At 45.4% G+C, this 22,133-nt stretch overlaps 1 protein-coding gene across 1 annotated transcript in view; it reads right to left on the bottom strand.

Annotated features, from left to right (window-relative positions):
- Positions 1–19,601, bottom strand: part of FBXW12 (F-box and WD repeat domain containing 12) — a 33,623-nt gene extending 14,022 nt beyond the window's left edge. The window contains 6 exon segments of the mRNA XM_065947114.1: positions 7,881–8,090; positions 11,808–11,909; positions 11,911–11,930; positions 12,352–12,512; positions 16,391–16,428; positions 19,460–19,601. Of these exon segments, the coding sequence (XP_065803186.1) occupies positions 7,881–8,090; positions 11,808–11,909; positions 11,911–11,930; positions 12,352–12,512; positions 16,391–16,428; positions 19,460–19,549 (621 nt within the window). The 5' untranslated portion in view covers positions 19,550–19,601.
- Positions 19,602–22,133: the final 2,532 nt, after the last annotated feature.

Below are 22,133 nucleotides of genomic sequence, written 5' to 3'. Positions count from 1 at the left end.
TCTGAGCCACAGTCAGCTCCCAGTCTTGTTTTTACTGACTACATAGAGTTTCTCCATCTTTGACTGCAAAGAATATAATCAATCTGATTTGATCAGATTGATCAATCAATTAATCAGTACTGACCATCTGGTGATGTCCATGTATAGGAGGGGGACCAAATACAGAGATAACTGACATCAGGTTGGCTTGTCGGTTACCAGGGAAACCAGCAGAGGAGCCCGTCCCTCACCACCCGTTTGATAAGCTATCATGGAGAAGATGGTCTGATCTAAAGATTAGAATAATCACTAACTAGAGGTGGGGGCGAGTATGTATTGGGGGGAGGGTTGGTCATGTGAGTAGGGTGTAGGTGAAGAAGGGACTGGTTGAGCGAAGGATACAGACAGCAAGAGAAGAGTCATCTTGGGTAGCATGATCATACAATAATTTATGTTCTACATATACTGTATACTAGCAATGAAAAAAACTGGAAAAGTAAATTCTAAAATAACATTAAGGGACTTGCCTCATGGTCCAGTCATTAAAACTCTGCCTCCCCATGCAGGGGATGTGAGTTCGACCCCTGGTTGGGGAAGATCTTCAGATCCCACACACGAGTGCTCAGTAACATCCAACTCTTTGGGAAGCGTTAAGACTATAGCCTGCCAGTTTCCTCTGTCATAGAATTTCCCAGGCAGTAATACTCGAGTGCCCCATTTCCTGCGCCAGAGGATCTTCCTGAACCTAGGATTGAACCCAGGATTGAACCCATGTCTCCTGCATTGGGAGGTGGATTCTTAACCACCGCATCACCAGGGAAGCCATAAGACCCCACATGCCTCGGGGCAGCTAAGTCCGTGCCCCACAACTAACGAGCTGGCAGACTCTGGAGTCTGTGCGCCCCAAGTCCTAACAGAGAGCAGTCCCTGTGCTACGACAAAGAGCCTGTGCACCGCAATGACGATCCACCCCGAGTGCGGCAACCAAGGCCTGATGCGGTCAAAATAAATGAATGTTTTAAAATAATATTTAAGTATGACAAAACCCACTGAAAAACTAAAAAAAAAAATAAAAAAAATAAATAAAATAATATTTAAACAGTATAAAAATGCTTCTAACAGACTATGTGCAAGTCCTGTTCACGTAAAACCACAAAACTTTGTTGAGAAAAATAAATGAAGGCCTATATATATATATAGGGACATATATGCCGTATTCGTGGCTTAGAAGACTGAATACTAAGGGGTCAGTTGTCCCCAAATCAATCTACAGATTCAAAGTAACCAAAAACCCAGGAAACAGCGTTATAGAAATTGACGAGCTCACTGGAAAAATTTTATGGAAATAGATATATTTTCAAAAAAAGGAAATATGGGAGATCGTGACTTAACTAAAATCTGTGGCAAATAAGACCCCATGTGACTGACACTAGGACACACATACAAGATCAGTGGAGACTGACCCACAAGTTTGACATAGAACACCCATGACACGTTTGGTCAGTGGATATTTTGACAAAACAAAGGTGATGATGTAATTCGATGAAGAAAGTATGGTCTTTCCTGTAAGTTTTGGATGACCATTTGAAAGTAAAAATGAACCCTGATGCTGACCTTGCACACAAATGTAATTTAACTTGAAATGAGCCACTGACCTAACAACTTCCAAATAACCCGTGGAATGTATAAGAAGTCACACAAAGCTGAGTCAAGGTGTTAGGGTGCTGGGTTCTCATTTGAGAGCCCATTCAGGTCACTGTGGCTGTAGGACTGAGGTTTCCCTGCCCACTGGCTGGCCACAGAGACCATCCCCATTCCAGGCCCACCAACAACCTGGCAGCCAGCACGGGAGGCCCGCATGCCCTCTCCCTGTGCCTCTGACTTCCTCTTCTGTGACCGGCCAGAGAAAATGCTCTGCCTTTAAAGCGCCCATGGAACTAGTGGGGCCGCCCAGAGCATCTCTCTTTAACCAGGTAACAGAAATGTCTCATGATGCATGTAGCTTTGGCCATTTCTCCTTGAAATTCTATACATTATTTTTCAATATATATTTTAGACCATATTCTAAAATGCATTCAAAATTAGCCCTGGGATTTTCCTGGTGGTCTAGTAGTTAAGATTCTGCACTCCTAATGCAGGGGGTACAGGTTTGATCCCTGGTTAGGGAACTAAGATCCTGAAAGTCACACCAAAAAAATGAGGCCACCCTCCCCCAAAAAATTAAGCCTTGTTTTATCTTCCTGGGAGGCTTACCTAATTATTATTCTGATATGAAATGACCCTAAGATCCAGGAAAGACTTTCATCTTCCAGTCTTCTCATCTAACATTACTAGCTGTATCAGCTTGCTTCTGGTTAACATCTCTAATGCCTATCATTTTCCCATCATTTTAATTCCAACCCTTCCTTAAGTGTTCTGTTTTAGAGGAGTCTTGTATTAGTTTCCTTTGGCTATAGTAATAAGACAGGGTGGCTTATAAAAACAAAAATGTATTCTCTCACAGCTCTGGAGGGCAGAGGCCCCAAATCAAGATGCCAGCAGGGTTCTGCTTCCTGTGAAGGAAGACCAGAGCCAGTCACTCCTCCCTACTCCCTCAAGCCATTTCCAGGGTTGACTCCTAGAAGCCCGCCCAGGGAAGTCTGAAAATGAAACCAATGAATCTTCACATCCCCTCAGAGCACATGTGGCATCATGAGTTTTGATAATGAGAACTAAAAATGCTGCCTGCCATATCTGTAAACAAAGGATGTTGCAGCCATCAAGCCATCACATTACTGCCACCCCCAATGGTGAGCCCTGAGGGGACTCAGGATGTGAAAACACAGGATACTGACCCCAGACAGTGAAGGTTCATAAAATGAAAGTGAAACTCGCTCAGTCGTGTCCCGACTCTTGCGACCCCATGGACTGTACAGTTCATGGAATTCTCCAGGCTAGAATACTGGAGTGGGTTGCCTTTCCCTTCTCCAGGGAATCTTCCCAACCCAGGGATCGAACCCAGGTCTCCCACATTGCAGGCGGATTCTTTACCAGCTGAGCCACAAGGGAAGCCCACATCAAAGGAAGGTGTATATCAAAGGAACAATTCAGTAAGCCTAGACTCTTGCATTTTCCCATCCATAGAAGAGTGTTAAATTCCTTGAGATATCATATCTGGTTTTCTTTAATTAACAGTAATAGTAATCTTTTGATCCAACCACCTGGTCATTTGTTGCAAAAAAATCCTATATATTCTGGGTCCCCACCCTTGCCTCTTTGGAACCGTTTTCTTAAGGTCATCAGAGATGCAAAAACCTCAGAAAGTCTGCTAAATAAAACAAAACTCTCAACTTCTAGGTTGTGCTTTTTGTTTTTTTTTTTTAAGTTGACAACAACCAAGCCAAACTTTGGGTCAGGGTTGATCCTGCCCCTAGAGGGAAACCACAAGACACAGTGATCTTCCTCTTATGATTTAGAAGCTACCTGCTGTATACTATTTTGGGAGTTAGGTGAGAGATAACTGTTTGCAAACTGCCTCATAAAGTATATGACTAACTGGTACATTTAATCTTGGACACTTCAAGGAGCTTAGTAGATCTAGTTCCTCATAACCTTCTCCTAACCTAAATGGTGAAGTCATTCATTTTATTTCTACATATAAAATCCACAAGGCATTGTTGCTGCTGCTTTATACAGGTGATATTCGTTTAGATTTCCTAAGATTTACCATGGCTCTTGCTCAACAATCTTTCCTGCTTCTTCTGAAAATTCACCTGTGATCATTCTCCCACTGCGTGAAGTAGTCTCATTACTATTACATTTAAGGTAGTTTTATTTCCCCTCACTGCTATTGAATAGATCTGTCTTAGTCTTCAATTATCTCAGTTCACTCTGACGGGTCTATGTGCAGATTTACTTTTATTTACCTTGCTCAGGGTTTGCAGGACCTTCTTGACCTTCACGGATTAACGTCCCTAAGTCTACTTTGGAAAAATATCTACCATCTTGTCAAACGTTTCTTATGCCCCCACCCCCACCCCCCCCAGCTTGACAGGGAAAGAGTAAAGGGACAAAGTAGGTCATAAAATAGTTAATTCCCACTAGGGGATTGTAAGTTTAAAAAATTGGGGAGACCCCTGGGAGTTAATGATCACTCAAGAAAGCAAATTTGGTTAACCTCAAAACCAAGCTGGCTTGCTTACCGACAGAAGCAGGAGACATGCCCCCCAAACTGCAAATCAATGGTGGCATGAGACCACATCCTGCCCAGGGAGCTCAGTCAGCTGATGATCCCTAGGACATGCTCTCTGGACACATGAAAACAGTAACTTGTGGACCTTGCTGGACCATGTAGGGACAAGAAAACTCCCCTGCTCAACCTGGAGGAGGAACTGACGATGGAAGCGTGACATCTATTCAAGAAAGACAAAGAAGACCTCCTCCTCCTCCTTACTTTTCCTTTGATTATAAAACTGTAGCCCACTAAGTGCTCAGGACACAGCGCTCTCTCGCCCATTTGCTTGTAAGCCTCATAAGCACCCTATTCTAATAAATCACTTATCTATCACTTTACCTTTTGCTGGATTCTTTCTGCGAGGAGACATAAAAGATCAGGGCTCTTTGGAACCCCATGAAATGTCACTAAACAGTTTCACCCTGACTCATCTACTCTTAAGATATAAATAAACAAATACTAAAATTTTTCATGGGTCCTTTGTGGCCTTGGTACTCCAAGTGTGGTCTGTGACCTGAATCCAAAAGGATCTTGCAGCATCAATATCCTCAAGAAGTTCCTAAAAAACTCAGAATCTCAGGTATTCCCAAGGACCCACTGAATCAGAATCTCCATTTAAACGAGGTCCACAGGCAAATAACATCCCATTCAAGTCTGAGAAGCACTGGTCTCTGTCTCAGCCTCTCTTTCACATTTACCACTCCTGATATCTCCATTGCATTCTACAGAATTACTTCTATCTTCCAGCTCACTAATTCTTCTATATGCTTAACTTCTTAATTGATGTATATAACACACAGAAAATGGCACAAAACGTAAACATAAGAGCTCAGTAAATTATTACAAAGTAAACACTCATATCACCACCCATGGCTTCCATGTCTTGGCTATTGTAAATAGTGCTGCAGTGAACATTAGAATACATGTATTCTTTTGGATAATGGTTTTCTCCAGGTGTATGCCCAAGAGTGGAATTGCTTGGTCATATTTTAAGTTGTATTTTTAAGTTTTTTAAGGAACCTCCATACTGTTCTCCATAGTGGTTGTGCCAATTTACATTCCCGCCAATAGTGTAGGAGGGTTTCTTTTCCTCCACACCCTCTCCAGCATTTACTGTTGGTAGACTTTTTCATGACGGCTATTTTGACTGGTTTGAGGTGGTATCTCACTGTACTTTTGATTCATATTTCTCTGATAATTGGTGATGCTGAGTACCTTATCATGTGCTTTTTGATCTTTAGAATGTCTTCTTTGGAGAAATGTCTATTTAGGTCTTCCGTTCATGTTTTGATTGCTTTATATATATATATTGTTTATATATATATATGAGAGAGAGAGACAGAGAGCAAGCTCCATGAGCTGTTTGCATACTTTGGGGATTATTCTCCCATTCTGTGGGCTGTCTGTTCATTTTGTTGATGATTTTTCCTTTGTTGTGCAGAAGCTTTTAATTACATCCCATTTGTTTATTGTTGTTTTTGTTTTCATTACTCTAGAAGGTGAATCCAAAAGGATCTTGCTGCGATTTATGTCAGAGTATTCTGCCTGTGCTTTCCTCTTAGGAATTTTATAGGGTCTAGCCTTACATTTAGGTCTTTGATTCATTTTCAGTTTATTTTTGTGTATGGTGTTAGGGAGTGTTCTAATTTCATTATTTTACATGTAGCAGTCTAGTTTTCCCAACACCACTTTATTGAAGAGACTGTCTTTTTTCCACTGTATATTCTTGCCTCCTTTGTCATAGATTAATTGAGTACTGGTGCATGGGTTTATCTCTGGGCTTTCTATTTTGTTCCATTAATCAATATTCCTGTTTCTGTGCAAGTCACATACTACTTTGATTACTGTTGCTTTGCAGTATAGTCTAACGTCAGGGAATCTGATTCCTCCAGCTCCCTTTTTCTTTTTCAAGATTACTTTGGCTATTCCAGGGTCTTCTGTGTTTCTATATAAATTAAAAAAATTTTGCCCTAGTTTTGTGAAAACCTGGTAGTCTGGTAAGGATTGCACCTGCATCTGTAGATTGCCTTGGGTAGGTCATATTATCTTATCTCTACTTATCTCTGAAAGTGAAAGTGACAGTTTCTCAGTGTCCCACTCTTTGCGACCCCATGGACTATCCAGTCCATGGAATTCTCCAGGCCAGAATGCTGGAATGGGTAGCCTTTCCCTTCTCCAGGGGATCTTCCCAACCCAGGGATAGAACCCAGGTCTCCTGCATTGCAGGTGGATTCTTTACCAGCTGAGCCACAAGGAAAGCCCAAGAATATACACCACTGGTAGTTTGGTAAGGACTGCACTGAATCTGTAGATTGCCTTGGGTAGGTCATGTTATCTTATGGCTACTTATTTCTAAGGGAGTGCTAAACACTGTATTTGAAAAGAGAGGCATGGGGAGTCTTATCTTTCTCTAGAAAGAATTTTCATTTACTACCACCAGGTAACTGGGCAGCTGCAGTCATTGCAGGGACTGTTTTATTTTCAGACCCTCCCCCACAACTCTCAGGTTCCAACATTCGATAACACACCCAATGTAAGAGGATTCACAGGGCTCCAATCCTTGATGGCCCTGCACGCCAACCTTTATCTACTTGGCTATCTCCCTACTCAGCTCCTTGGCCTTGGAGTAAATATCTCCAGAACAAAAGCAGCCCCAGCGTTAGGCTCAGCACTGTGCTTTCTGCCATCTTCTGAATCTTGGCCTAGAAACTATTTGCTATTTTTAGCTCTCTGACTTGATATATATTCTAACTTTCCTAACTGTCCTTCACCAGTAAGGAAGTGTGAATCATGTGGTCTATCATTCCCCAGAGAGCAACTACACTAGCTTCCTCTTCCTCTATACAGTATATTCTCAATTGCTCTGGAGGTACTAATTACACTTATTCCAAAGTCTTCTTTAAACAACTACAGAGTTATTTACATAAAATATGTTTCATCAAGTCTTACTGTTTTGGTTCATGAGCTTAGTTCCTTTATAGAATTAGTCCTGTTTACTTATGAAACTGTTCCTGGGGGTCTGCTCATCTTTGTATTTGGGAGGCCAGCTTGTCCACACTCTCAAAGACCTCCTTTCCTCCAGGAGGAGGATACTCCCGCCAGGTGAGAGCCACAGCCTTGACCTGCCAACTTACACCCATTTTCACCGTTTCTCTCTGGTCAAATGCTCCCTCACGATACCCAAGAATCACCTCCAAACCAAATGTCCCTGCAACAGAAGGCCTTCATCATCTCAGGCAAATGCTTGCATTCTATTAAACATGCCTCAGTTTTCCTTTGGGTTGGACCCTTGTTGAGACTTGAAAGGGGGAGAGAAGGGTGAGAATGCAGTAGTGAGAAGTAACCAGATGCGGAAGAAAGACTATGAACGGGGCCAGGAGACAGGAAAGCAGGGGCATGCGGACAGGAACACACCGGCAGCCCATGGGGCTGGACCTCACTGTGAGAGGGTGAGAGGTTGCAGAGACAGGTCCAGGGAGCAGGCTGTGGCATGTCAGAACTGAAGGGCGAGGTGGAGTCTGCCCTCCACACGGCAGGCGAGGAGGAGCAGGGGGGACCAAGCAGAATAGCGAGGTCACCCGGTCTGCCCCATGGAGGGCCTGGTTTGAGGTGCCACTGACACGTGGTCTGGTGCCAGGTCCACAGGTGCTGGGAAACAGGAGAGGCTCCTAGGAGCCAGGTTACTCACCAGCAAGAGGGGGCCCTCTGGAACGTCACAGGCCTCCAATGTAGATGAATACATGGGCAGCAAGAAGGCGGCTTGCTCACACCCATTCTCTGCTTCCCATGCTTTGATCAGCCCCCGCTCATCCACAGTGACAACCAGCTGCAGCCGAGGGTAGGTCACCAGATGCACCAGAGGAGCAGACTGTACAGGGCTCGACCACAGCTCCATGCCCTGGGCAAGAACAAAAAGAATGTAACAACTCACACAGGGCTCATTTATCTCCTAAACACTTACTAGTTTCATTCATTCAACCATCACCCAGGGCACAATGGGGACATGCAGGATGAGGGGTGTGATCCCCATCCTCACAGGATGTACAGCACGATATGGGATACTACACAAAAGTAATGTTCCCCTGGACTTCCCTGGTGGCCCACTGGTTAAGAATCTGCCTGCCAATGCAGAGGAGATGGGTTTGATCCCTGGTCCAGAAAGATCCACATGCCGTAGGGAAATTAAGCTCTCGTGCCACAACTACGGAAGCCTGCGCACCCTTAGAGCCTGATTGGCAACAAGAGATCATGCAGCAATGAAGACCCAGCATAGCCAAAAACTTAAATAAATAATAAATAAAATTCATTAAAAAAAAAAAAAGTAACGTTCTACCACAAAGGAGACAATTGTCCTAGAGGAGAGCAGTGGCTGAGCGTGGGTGCAGACACTGCCTGGGGCTAGAGCCATGGCCAGGAGGACTGGAGGAGGGGCCTGGGGTGCACACTGGGATGTCTGAAGCACTCCCAGTGGTCAACTATGGCTTAACTGAGGAAGGCCAGGCAGGGAGGGAGGACCAACACTACCCTCCACCCCGCCCTGGACTGGAGCTGTACTCAGGACATGAGTTCCAGAGGGCTGCATACAGAGAACTTCCACACAGAGCATCTCACTTGGTCCCCAGGAAGCCCAAGTTTACAGATAAGCTAATTTAGACTCATGGATGCAAACAGTTTCTGTTGGATAACTGCAGGTGCCCTGCTCAGAACACACCCTTCCCATCGGGGTGCCCAGTGGTGCTACCACGGGCCAGGCCTGGCTAAGATCCATGCCCCGTCATGGCCATCAGCATAGAGGAGAACAAATGGTCTGAGATGGGCTGACTCCCAGCTCCATGGTCTGTCCCAGGATTCTGAAAGCTAGAAGAGTGAGGTAAAGAGCAGGCCCACGGCACATTAATAATGGGCATCAGAGAATCAATGCTCTAGCTCTTGTTTCAGTTTTCCAGTGCTGCGACAAGGTTTTTTTCCTTCCAATTTGTAGTTATTATGGTCCTTTTTGTATCAGGTGTTATCTTGTTAGCACAATTTTTTCCCAGTCATGATATCCCAGTATTCTTCCTTTCTTTTCTTTCTTTCCCCTCTCGTCAACATATCAACAGTTGATTTCTGTTGCTGGAACAGCTAACAAGACCATCACTAGTAGAAACTCTGCACCGGTGACTGGCTCCTGTCAAGTCGGTCTCGGAGACCACACATTACCCCCCAGTGGCCAGGGGTATGGAAGTAGGCAGAGTAGCAGTGAAACGCCCCTTCTCAAGTGAGAATCGAAAGCAGTGATCAGGGGAACAGAGCATGGAAATAGGCTACATATTGCATGACTCCAGCCGAATGACTGAACTTTTTAAAAATAAAGTAAGATTGGCGATGTGCTCACAAGAGGGATTAAGATCGGGAAGCAAGGAGAATGGATGCAGATTGGTCTAGCCCTGTAATAAACAGACCACAGCAGAGTTCAACCACGGCCTGCACCCAAACCCAGCCTACTGTCCGTTTCTGAATTTTAGTTAAAGGAAAAAAGCAAAGCATTTCATGACACTTGAAAACAACATGAAACTCACGTTTGAGTGGCCACAGTTATACTGGAACACAACCACTGCCTTTTGTTTCCCTGTTATCTATAGCTGTTTTTGCATTACAGCCACAGAGTTAGGTTGTTGCAGAATCACATGGTTTACAATGCTTGAAATATTTGCTCTCTGGTCTGCTGACTAGAGAAAGAAAAGGTCTTATTGAAAGGTCTCCTGACCCCTGCACCAAAGCTCTTTCTATTCAAGTTAAGATCTTTTTGTTTTGGCAACTATGGAACCTCCCAGACTTTGGGTCTCATTCCTGCCCAAGATCCCTAAGCTACTGAGCCTGCAAGGTCTCATGTCCACAGCCCGAGGCAGGTCTCTTTCAGGACAACACAACTGCAATGAGACAGAAACCAGCTACATGCACCCGTGGTCACCAGAGACGTTCCCTTAGAATTATGTCAAACATCATGGCATATACATGAGGAAAACAAAGCACATGGAAGAGAAAAATCCGTGATAAACAACTGAAAAACTGACTATGGAGGAAAGACATACAATGCAAATAACTGTATCCTTTAAACAAAGAAAAATAATAATAATAACCAGAGAATACGAAAGGGTTCCTAGTAATTACAAATGTAATTTTTAAAGCAGTCAACAGATATTCTCTAAAGTATACAGACCAAGAAACAGAATCTATTAATAAAATATAAAATTTAATAAGACCAGAAATGAATAAAAAAGTGGTTACCTCTGGAAATATAACTTAGGAAAGTGGAAGGAAAGGCAATTTTTTTTTTACTTCTTACGAATTACCTTTTAGTCCCATTTTTCCTTTTATATAAAAGCCTTGATAATGTTTTACGATTGAAAATCAAAGCAAATTATAACTATCCAAAACTCACTCCAAAATTGCCCTGCCCCTTTGCCCTCTCACTGCTCCCATCCTGTGCCCCCAACCTTCCTCCCCTTCTGAGTTTCTATCCCAGTTTCTAGAGTCCCTCAGACGGCCTGGTGTGTCATTTGGCATCTGTCGGAATCCTGGGCTGGAGCCCAGGTAGGGCTTTCGGACTCACTCATTCACTGGCAGCCAAGCGCCTCCATCACCTAACATGGCTCACACCATTCTCGCTCATGGCGTCTACCATGAAGTCTGGGCAGAGGAGCAACCCCCAAGGCAGGCACGGGGACTCAGGAATGCAGCTTCCACACGGACGGAGAAGTCAAGAGGTCCCTGACCACAGTGCCCTGTTCACGGCGGCAATCTGCGGGAAGTTAGGGAGGGCCTCCTGGTGCCCTACTCAGGAGTTCACGTGGAAGTAAACTGCCACGTCCAGCAAACCTGAACATCGCAAGATGAGCGACAACCTCACCGAGTCTGTCTACTTAATAATACAAGGCCCTAGAGGGACCTCTCCTTGTCTAGCGTGTTTGAAAACATCAAGCTATCTAGTTTTCCAGGAAAAGATCCATGGGCCCAGGCAGAAGCCCTGGATCTATCTGCAAGTGACCGCGTGGTTCAACTCAGATGCCTTTCCTTTCTGTCTCAGTCTAAACCTGTATAAAATTAGGATGATAATAATAATGAATACTGTGAACAATAATGGCTATCATGGGAATCAAATGAGAAAATGGATAGGAAAACTTTTTAACTATCAGTGCCAACCAAGTCTGAAATTACTAATAAGTTATCGAAGTTTTTAACACTTAGTTTGCAAATGGGTGAGTAAAAGTTGCATTATCTGGGCAAAACCACCCAGAGGCCGGCATCAGCTCCAATGTGGACATCACAAAACTGGGCAAGCCAGCTGCCATCCCCTTGCATGAACAGCCTCCATCAGGCACTATAAAAATGCCCATCTCCCTGAGGCAGGGCAGCGGACAGTCAAGGGCATTTGCGATCGATCAGACTCAAGCTTGAAGAGTGACCTGGCACAGTGACTGAGCCTCCTGCAGCTCACTCTTTTCACTGCACAATTGGTCTCCCACACCTCACAAGGTGACTGTGATGGTTAAGGAGAATAAAAGGCAAAGGGCCGCAAGGCTGAGGGCACAGCAGAATCCAGAGCACTCATCCTGGCCCCTCCCAGGCAGCTCACCTCATGCAGATCCCAGGCACGCACGGTGCCATCCGAGGAGATGGTGCACACCACGGACTTCTCCCGACCATCAAACCGGTACTCGTTGATTGAGACGAGATTAGGCCAGATTATCTATCTCTCCTGAAAGAGAACACAGACTTGCCTTGAGCACACATGTGGGTGCTCAGGATACGAACATTCAGCTTGGGAGGTGGGACGGTCCCCCCTCTTTCTCTCTGAGAAGCAGTGTGATTCAGGGCACAGTGGTGGACACACAGAATTAAGGCTTCAGACTTACAACCTGGGTATCTGCCCAGGACTGCCTGCCATCCCACTGGTCATGTAATTGGGAACAACTTCCTTATGTTAGTTTCTTTCTACTCTGAAACAGATGTCATGATCTCTGTGAGGATCAAATTACACAGAACAAGGATAGAGCCCAGCAAGGGCATATCCTCGTAATGTGGCACTTTCCAACTAACTGGCTCAAAGACTAAATCCCTGGAGACGTGACCACGGACGCAGTGGGAATGTACAGAGTTACCACTTTGTCACCCCATACCTTTGTGCCCAGCAAGGGCTCTGCAGGTAAAGTCCTCTGGCCGCCCAGATGCCATTCGGAACTCGAGCTCAGATCGGCGGAGATAGTACTGTTTCCATGTCTGTGTGCCCAGGGTCAATTGGGAGGCTTTACAGGAGGACCAGCGTCTCAGACACAGCTGCCTAAAACACAGGCCCCAGTCCCAGGCAGAAAAGGAGTCATTAGAAGGTGTTTTGACATCCGTAGGCCTAGCTTCAATTCCCAGTTTCAGCACCTATTAACATTAGCCTGGACAACTCACTTTGCCTACATAGGCCTCAATTTCCTTTGAGGGATCCAGTGCTGAGGTGGGATGCAGGTTTCCCTGTACTCACTGAAACTCTGCTTATTCTACCAGAAGTAGCATACTCACAGCCTGTGGGCAGAATGGACATCCAGATTACCTTGTCTGGTCTGCTTAGGACTGAGAGCAAAAGTGAAGTCACTCAGTCATGTCCAATTCTCTGTAACCCCATGGACTGCCAAGCTCCTCTGTATGAGATTTTCCAGGCAAAAGTACTGGAGTGGGTTGCCATTTCCTTCTCCAAGGGATCTTTCCAACCCAGAGATCGAACCCGGGTCTTCTGCATTGCAGGCAGACTCTTTACCATCTGAGCCACTAGGGAATACCTTTGCATAGGACTAGCCTATATGAAGTGGTTGCACACACTTAAAAATCAAATTTCACACACAAATCAGGTAAAAGAAGATTTAGCTATATTGAAATCAAATTACCACCTGATAAAACTTGTCTGGGGCCACAGAGAACTGTCCCCTTCAGACAAGAATGGGCTTTCAGGAAACTCCCTGGCAGTTCAGTGGTTAGGACTCTGAATTTTCACTGCTGAGGTCCTTAGTTCAGTCTCTGGTTGGGGAACGAGGATCCCGCAAGCTGAATGGCATGGTCAAAAAACAATATTAGCTGCCTCACATCATCACTCTCTTGTTGTTGATTTTCATTTAGGTGAAATAAGCAGAAAGGGGAATTTCTTGTACACATATGTCAACTTAAACAGTTTGAAAAGAAAAACTAGACCAAGAAGACAAGGTAGTTTTAAGAAAAAAAGGGAGCAGGCATCTTTCTTTGTGGAAGTGAAGCCTGTTTCTACATCTTTAAGGCCATTATACATCAAACCATAAGTAGGAACCATGATGAATATTCAGAAGAAATAAAACCAAATGATCTGACCAAAAAAGGGCAGACTGTCAATATGGCTGAAGTGTGCATATGAGTAAAGGATATACATCTCTGAAATACAAAGATGTATCAAGTGAAAAAATCAAAACCCTTGGCATCAAAACCTTTCAGACAGCAACTGATAGCAAAACAATCTAATGTACACAACAGAAATTACGTACCTTAAACAAAAGGAAATGTTTGCAGTTTTACTTTTAACCAAAAAACTAATGCTTAGTGTATTAAAGAAATGGCACAATTTCATTAAAAGGTCAAAGGGGAAAAACAGGACATGAAGTATTTTTAAAGAACTAACATTAAGTATTTTAAATGAGAATTAGAGTACCTATTAAAACACATGATCAGTTAATCACGTTCATTTACTGTGTCCATAAGAATTTCAATGGGCCTGAGGAACTTTTGGGTCTGGTACCCACGTAGGCACAGCATCAGAAATGCTATGTGCATGTGACAATGCTCCTGGAATGTGTTGTCCCAGAAACAAAAACCCAGTGTTTTTATATGAACATAGGTACAATCTTAAGCAATGACTTTATGCTAAAAAGAGTTAACACCAGATACTGTAAAATAATAATCAACTGAAAACCCATCTGTGGCTTGGTTTGCAGACAGCTAAACAATCTGCTTCAGGAACCTGGAAGTGCATACAATATGGTGACACACAACACATATGTGGGGGTTAGGTGATAAGCTGCTGCAGAGATTTTTTGAACTGTTGCAAGAAATATATTTACTTGTGTTACTCAAAGAGAAATTCCTACCCCAGCTTATCAGTAAAAATGAAAACAAAATCTAGGGCTTAGGGGTGGCATTCTACCCATTTCAATTGTGAGCACTGTACTACAAGTTCAGTTCAGCTCAGTCTCTCAGTCTTGTCCGACTCTTTGCGACCCCATGGGCTGCAGCACGCCAGGCCTCCCTATCCATCACCAACTCCTGGAGTTTACCCAAATTCATGTCCATTGAGTCGGCGACGCCTTCCAACCATCTCATCCTCTGTCGTCCCCTTCTCCTCCCACCTTCAATCTTTCCCAGCATCAGGATCTTCTCAAATGAGTCAATTCTTCGCATCAGATGGCCAAAGTACTGGAGTTTCAGTTTCAGCATCAGTCCTTCCAATGAATATTCAGGACTGATTTTCTTTAGGATGGACTGGCTGGATCGAGTTGCAGTCCAAGGGACTCTCAAGAGTCTTCTCCAACACCACAGTTCAAAAGCATCAATTTCTCGGCACTCAGCTTTCATTATGGTCCAATTCTTACATCCATACATGACTACTGGAAAAACCATAGCCTTGACTAGACGGACCTTTGTTGACAAAGTAATGTCTCTGCTTTTTAATATGCTGTCTAGGTTGGTCCTAACTTTCCTTCCAAGGAGTAAGCTGCAGTTAAGTAAATTTACTTAATTAAAGCTTAATTTCATGGCTACAATCACCATCTGCAGTGATTCTGGAGCCCAAAAAAATAAAGTCAGCCACTGTTTCCCCATCTATTTGCCATGAAATGATGGGACCAGATGCCATGATCTTAGTTTTCTGAACGTTGAGCTTTAAGTCAACATTTTCACTCTTCTCTTTCACTTTCATCAAGAGACTCCTTAGTTCCTCTTCACTTTCTGCCATAAGGGTAGTGTCACCTGCATATGTGAGGTTATTGATATTTCTCCCGACAATCTTGATTCCAGCTTGTGCTTCTTCCAGCCCAGCGTTTCTCATGATGTACTCTGTATATAAGTTAAATAAACAGGGTGAATACAGCCTTGACGTACTCCTTTTCCTATTTGGAACCAGTCTGTTGTTCCATGTCCAGTTCTAACTGTTGCTTCGTGACCCACATACAGGTTTCTCAAGAGGCACGTCAGGTGGTCTGGTATTCCCGTATCTTTCAGAATTTTCCACAGGTTATTTTGATCCACACACAATAAACCCACACACAATTCTGGCCTTGGAGTACAGAATGAAGCAGGGTAAAGGCTAATACAGTTTTGCCAAGAGAACACACTGGTCATAGCAAACACCCACTTCCAACAAAACAAGAGAAGACTCTACCCATGGACATCACCAGATGGTCAACACCGAAATCAGAGTGATTATATTCTTTGCAGCCAAAGATAAGAGAAGTTTTATACAGTCAGCAAAGACAAGACTGGGAGCTGGCTGTGGCTCAGATCATGAACTCCTTATTGCCAAATTCAGACTTAAATGAAGAAAGTGGGAAAACCACTAGACCATTTAGGTATGACCTAAATCAAATCCCTTTTGACTATACAGTGGAAGTGAGAAATAGATTTGTGGGACTAGATCTGATCGACAGAGTGCCTGATGAATTAAGTGTGGAGACTCGTGACACTGTACAGGAGACAGGGAGCAAGACCATCCCCGAAAAAAGAAATGCAAAAAAGCAAAATGGCTATCTGAGGAGGCCTTACAAATAGCTATGAAAAGAAGAGAAGCAAAGGAGAAAAGGAAAGATATACCCACTTGAACAATGCCGTTAGAGCAAAGATGAAATCAAAATGGTTTATCTGTCCATCAGTTTGTCTATCAGCCAGCTGCATTCAATCTGCTATACACTTCTGCCCTTGAGTTTGGTACCCCCGCCTGCAAGATCAACCTCCACTTGATTAACAAAGTCTCTTTTATTTCAATATACTATTAAAGAAAAGTCTTATTCCTCCAAGTAGGGAGGAGTTTCCTGCTGGTAGGGGATGTGGATTGTCTGTTCCTGTCTCAACAGAAATTCAGTGAGTGCTAAAAAGGGCCACCCCTCTCCCCTTCAAGGCATACTCTCTCCTGAGAGCCCTGGTTTTTCCTTCACTCACCTCCACAGTTCCTTGGTCCTTGAAGCCTCATTCCAGACCTAGAAAACGAGGGGAGAGAAGACAGTCATCTGTTCAGTCAGCAAGAAACCAATGCCCAGCCTGCCAGGCCCCGTGCAGGCGACAGAGTGCTGAATGAGATCCAGTGCTGGCATTCAAGAACACTCACCCTGAGGTGACATATTCAGACAATCAAATAAAACCCACCAAACAACGAACGAGGAAGGAAAGAATGACCAACTCAACTGGGGCCAAGAGGTTCAGAAGAAATGATGGATCAAGCCCTGAAGGATGAGTGGCTGTCCTCTAAGAAAATGCCTGAAGCAATTTCAGGGAGAGACATCCACCTCGGCAAAGATTCACAAGTGTGAAAAAGATGATGAGCAGATGAGTCAGAACAGAGAAAGGAGCTGGAGACAGACTTAGACCAACTTTGGAAGGGCAAAAGCAATGAGAAGTCACTTGAGAATTGTGAACGGCAGAGTGACAAGCCAAACTGTGTTTCAGAAAGGTCACTAGATGCTATGAGAATGCTATGAGAAGGAAGAACTGAAGAAGGCAGAGCAGCAGGGCCCATAAGAAGGTTGCTTCAGTGGAGTAAATCAAGGCCCTGGCTAAAGAGATGTCCCAGAGATGTCAAGGTGGCGGAACAGAACTCCTATACGGGGAGGGTACACAGGCCCTATTCCCACAAACTGCTCTCTGCAGAGATGTCTGGAAGAGGCTCAGGTGGCCCTGGGACAGGAGCCATGCCTCCCTCTCCCTCAGGCCACACCTGCATCCTGGAACCTCTTGGCCTCTCTAGCTGGGCCACCCTGGATTCACAGCCCACCCATCCTCATGGAAACCACTCAGGAGCTTTCTGTGGCCCAGACCTACTGAGGCCCCCATCCAGATGTGTGGCTCACAGGCCCTGGGAGAAGTAACAACCATCCTGTCTGAGCCTAGGCTCCTACTTCTGCAGCCCTCACTCATCCAAGTTTAAAATGTTTCAGCCCTTAAGAAGTCTTTTTGGAGACTTCCCTGGTAGTCCAGGCGCTAAGACACTGGACTGCCGATGCAGGGGCCTGGGTTTGATCCCTGATCAGGGAACTAGATCCCGCATGCTGCAATGAAAACTGAAGATTCTGTGTGTGACAAGTGAGAACCAGCAGAGCCAAATTAAAAAAAAAAAAAAAAAAAGGAAGTCTTTTTGGCTGGAAGGAATGTAAAGTTGATATTTTGCAAAGATCAAACCTGGCAAGATTACCCATTCTCCTTTTACACAGTTCCCAGTTCAAAACCCAAGCAAGATCTTATTTCCCTAATACTTGTAATCCCTAATAATTATAATATGTAATGAAACCTACAAATAGATGCTACCCAACTTTGGGCTTCCCTGGTGGCTCAGACGGTAAAGAATCTACCTGCAATGCAGGAGACCTGGGTTTGATCCCTGGCTCAGGAAGACTCCCTGGAGAAGGGAATGGCTACCCACTCCAGTATTCGTGCCTGGAGAATGCCACGGACGGAGGAGCCTGGCGGGCTGCAGTCCATGGGGTCGCAAGAGAGTAGACACTACTGATCGACTAATACTTTCACTTTCAGGTCCTCTGAGAATCTCTCTGTTAGAACCCGACCTTCATGATGACTCTGTGAGGCAGGGTTTACTGATCTCATTCTACCTAACAGGGGAACCAGAACCTAGAGAATCTGCTGCTATCAAAGGGTAAAAGGCACCTCCCTTTCTAAATCTGTTGGGGGACTACCTGGGTGACCTCAGCCAACGTGCTCACTACCTGATACTCATCTCCCTTACTGGTGTGCGAGCATGCTTAGTCGCTTCAGTCGCGTCTGACTCTTTCTTACCCCATGGACTATATAGCCCACGAGGCTCCTTCCTCCATGGCATTCTCCCCGCAAGAATACCGGAGTGGGTCGCCATTTCCTCCTCCAGGGGCTCTTCCTGACCCAGGGATGAAACCTTCATTCCTGACCAGGTACAGTTACCTGCACTGTTAGGCGGGTTCTTTACCACTAGCGCCACCTGGGAAGCCCTAATACCTTACTGGTACAACTGGGGATAACAACCCAGTATTTTACTCTACACAATTAAATTATAATTACACAAAGCAGGTGAAGGTCTGTCTGTTTACCTTTTGTAAAGTGATATAATAATGTATTTTTAAAAATGAAAAAATTCTTTCACTCGACAAACATTTACTGAGGACCCAAAATATCAAGGGGGTTGAGATGGTTGGATGGCATCACCGATTCAATCGACATGAATTTAGGTAAACTCTAGGAGATGGTAAGCAACAGAGAGGCCTGGCGTGCTGCACTCCATGGGGTCGCAGAGACACGACTTGGCGACTGAGAAACAAATATCAAGCCATATACTGAGTGTATACAATGATTATACAGTGATTTTAAACACAGTGATGCAAGAAACAAATTCCCCACTCTTAGGAATGAGTCTAGCGAGGGAGGGGGGTGAGGAGCAGATATTTAACAAACACACAACACTGTACGATAATTTGGTTACAGCTGTGCTGAGGGAGCGCACAGAGGAGAAAGCGCTCAGAACACCGGTAACATGCGCAGAAGCGCAGACCAGACTACCGCATTCAACAGGCACTCATGGAACACAGCCAGTACGCAGTTCGACTGGCTGAGGAGGGGTAGCCCGAGCCTGCAGGAGGAGATGCCACTCACAGGCTGAGCAAGGATTTCCGGGCAGGCCCCAGAAGGGAACTTCCAGAACATTCCAGAAGAGGTGGGATCTCCAAGTCAATCTTAGGGGTGAACTCTGTCACAGGTACCCAGTGCAGGTCAACCCGGCAGGAGCTCTGGACACACTACAGACAGATGGAGGGACAGAGTAAGAGGTTTTCTGACTGAACCCTTCAAACGCTGAGGAGGTCACCACCCCGGGGGCCACGAGCGTCCTCTGCTGATTCCCGGCGGATTCAGGGCTGCCGCATGCCCCCTCCCAGATTTGGGAAACTGAGGCCTAGAGGGAACGGACCAACCGTGGACACGCCAGTGACCATGAACCCAGCCCTGCCTCCCACCTGGGACAGGACGCCCTACCTTGTTCACTTGGGCGGCGCAGAGCAGGTCGCGGGCCTCCAAGAAGGAAAAGACGTGCAGCAGTTCATGCAAACCCAACTGCGGTTCCATGGCGCCCGCCGCCCAGGACGCCGGGGTCTGGCCACGCCTTCGCTGCGCTTCCGCCCCGTAGGCCGAGCCCCGCCCCCTTAGGGTAAGCCCCGCCCCTCAAGCCGAACCTCTTTCCGCAGGCCGCGCCCCTCCGGGCCGCCGGCTTCCGCCCGGCTGGCACAATTCTTGCCCAGCCGTGGCGCTGTTGCTCCTTGCCGTAAAGGCACGCCGGCTCCGCTTCTGTTAGTCTTCAACAGGCTTTTGAGCTGCCCCTTGGCACTTGCTCTTGTCCTGACAGTAGCCCAGAACCTCGCTCACCGCCTGATACTGACATTTACCCTCGTTCTGACCTTCGCCCTTGCACTGACCCTCACACTGGAACCTCTTGAGCCCTTGCCCTGGTCCTGGCTCTTACCCAGACCCTGACCCTTTTCTTAGCTTCACCCTAGTCATCGCCCTTGACCTCATTAGCGTCTGACATCTACCCCACGCCTATTCTTACCTGCACTTGCCCCTGACACACCCTGACATTCTTTCACTCCGAATTTTGCCCTAGCCATGACTCCCGCCTTCACAATCACCTTCACAGAGACCCCCCAGCCTCCCTCTTACCCTGGCACTGGCCCTCACCTAGTGTCTCCTTTGTCATGACCCCTGCCTTGGCCCTGACCCCAGACCTCACTCTGGACTTGGTCATGACCATGTCAAAGATCAGAGTTAGTGTAAGGATGAGGATCATGATCTAGCTCAGTGTCAGAGCAGTTAGGGTCACAGGATGAGGGTAAGATCAGGGACAGATTGATGAAGATCAGAAATTGGGGTGAGTGTCCAGTTTGAGGTAAAATTCTATGTCAGGTTAAGGGTTAAGATAAGAGAAAGGTCAGGGTCATGTCATTGGAATCAGTTTCAAGGACAAGATCAGTGTGAGGGAAATTTTAGATCCAGGCTTAGGTTCAAGATCCAGTTCAAAAAAAAAAAAAATCCAGTTCAAGTTTGAGATAAGTGTGAGAGTCAAGATCACGATCAAGTTGTGCCTCCACTGCAGAGGGTCAGTGAGAGGATGAATGTCAGGATAAGAAAGATGGTATTTTGGGGATGAAAGTAAAAGTTGGGTTCAAGATGACGTGCATGTGCAGTTCTGAGTAGGATTCAGGGTCAAGTTGAGGGTGAGGTTGATGTTCAGAATTAGAATCAGTGTCAGATTCAGGGTCAAGATCAATGTGAGGATAATGTCAGTGTCAGGGTGAGCACGACATTATGAAAGTCGAGGTCAATTAAAAGTCAAGGTGGGGTTCCATTTCTGTTCCTGCTGGCAGGAATTTAGTTGTCCTCCAACTCTCCCTCCCCTACCCCCATTACATTGGCCCAATCTGCATAATCCAGGACACTCTTTATATCTCACTCCTTTAATTACATTTGCAAAATCCCTTGTGTGTAAGATAGCATATTCATAGCTTAGGACGTGGGCATTTTTAGGGGAACATTAGTCTGCCTACCACAGAGGGTCAGAGTTTGGCTTATAGTCAAAATCAGGCTTAAGTTTCAACATGAGGATAGGTCAAGATGGAGGTGATGATCAGGTTGAGGATCAGAGTCACCACAATCATGAAGGGCTATGTCACCATAAAGTTCAATTTCAGAGTTAAGGTCTAGGTCAAGTTCAAGGTCATGATGGGATTAGGGTGTCAGTAGTAGTCAGCCAAGTGAGTCCATGTCAAGATGAGTGTCAGAACCAAAGTCATGATCAGGTTTGTGGTGCAGACTAGTTTCAGTTTCAGCTTGAGTACAGTGGCTCAGACAGTAAAGTATCTGCATGCAGTGCAGGAGACCCGAGTTCAATCCCTGGGTCAGAAAGTTCCCTGGAGAAGAGCATGGTAACCCACTCCAGTATTCTTGCCTGGAGAATTCCACCATGAGAGGAGTCTGGCAGCTATAGACCATGGAGTCGCAAAGAGTTGGACATGACTGAGCGACTAACACACATACAGTGTAGCTCCGCATCAAGATACAAGTTCAAGGGCAGGGTGGGTCAGCATGAGGGTCCTTGTCTAGGTAAGGATTCAGTCTAGGGGCAGAGTGAAGTTGAGGGTTAGAATCAGATTGAGGGTGCTGAGTGTCTCATCACAGTATTCATGATCAGTGTGAGAGAAACTATCATTGTCAGAGATGTCAAGATCAGGATGAATGTGAAGGACATGTTAATGGTCAGCATTAGGAACAAGGTCAACATGAGAAACAAAGTAAGATAATTATCAATTAGATAGTCATGGTTAAGGTGAAAATGAGAGCCAAGTTCAAGGACAAGGTTAAGTTCTAGGTCAAATGAGGTCAGAGTTTGGATGAGGGTCAGAGTCAATGCTAAGATCAAAGCCAGGCCAGTGGCCGGGGGTGGGGTGGTGGGGGGGGAAGGGGCTGCTAAAGAACTGAATGAAGGTGAGAGTGAGGGTATATGCCAGGGTCAGGGTAATAAGGTCAGGTTAAATGTAAGGCTCAAGGTCAAGGCTACAGTCTATGTCAGGGTTGGGGGTAAGGTTTATAGTCTTTGTGAGCAGAACTGGCTGAGTGTCAGTGATCAGGGTTTGGGTCCAGATCCACATTCATATGG

The sequence above is a fragment of the Muntiacus reevesi genome, chromosome 10 (assembly GCF_963930625.1).
Source record: "Muntiacus reevesi chromosome 10, mMunRee1.1, whole genome shotgun sequence".
In the NCBI taxonomy this organism is placed as follows: domain Eukaryota; kingdom Metazoa; phylum Chordata; class Mammalia; order Artiodactyla; family Cervidae; genus Muntiacus; species Muntiacus reevesi.
The sequence above is the reverse complement of the archived record's forward strand: the minus strand, read 5'-3'. Positions and strand labels throughout refer to the sequence as shown.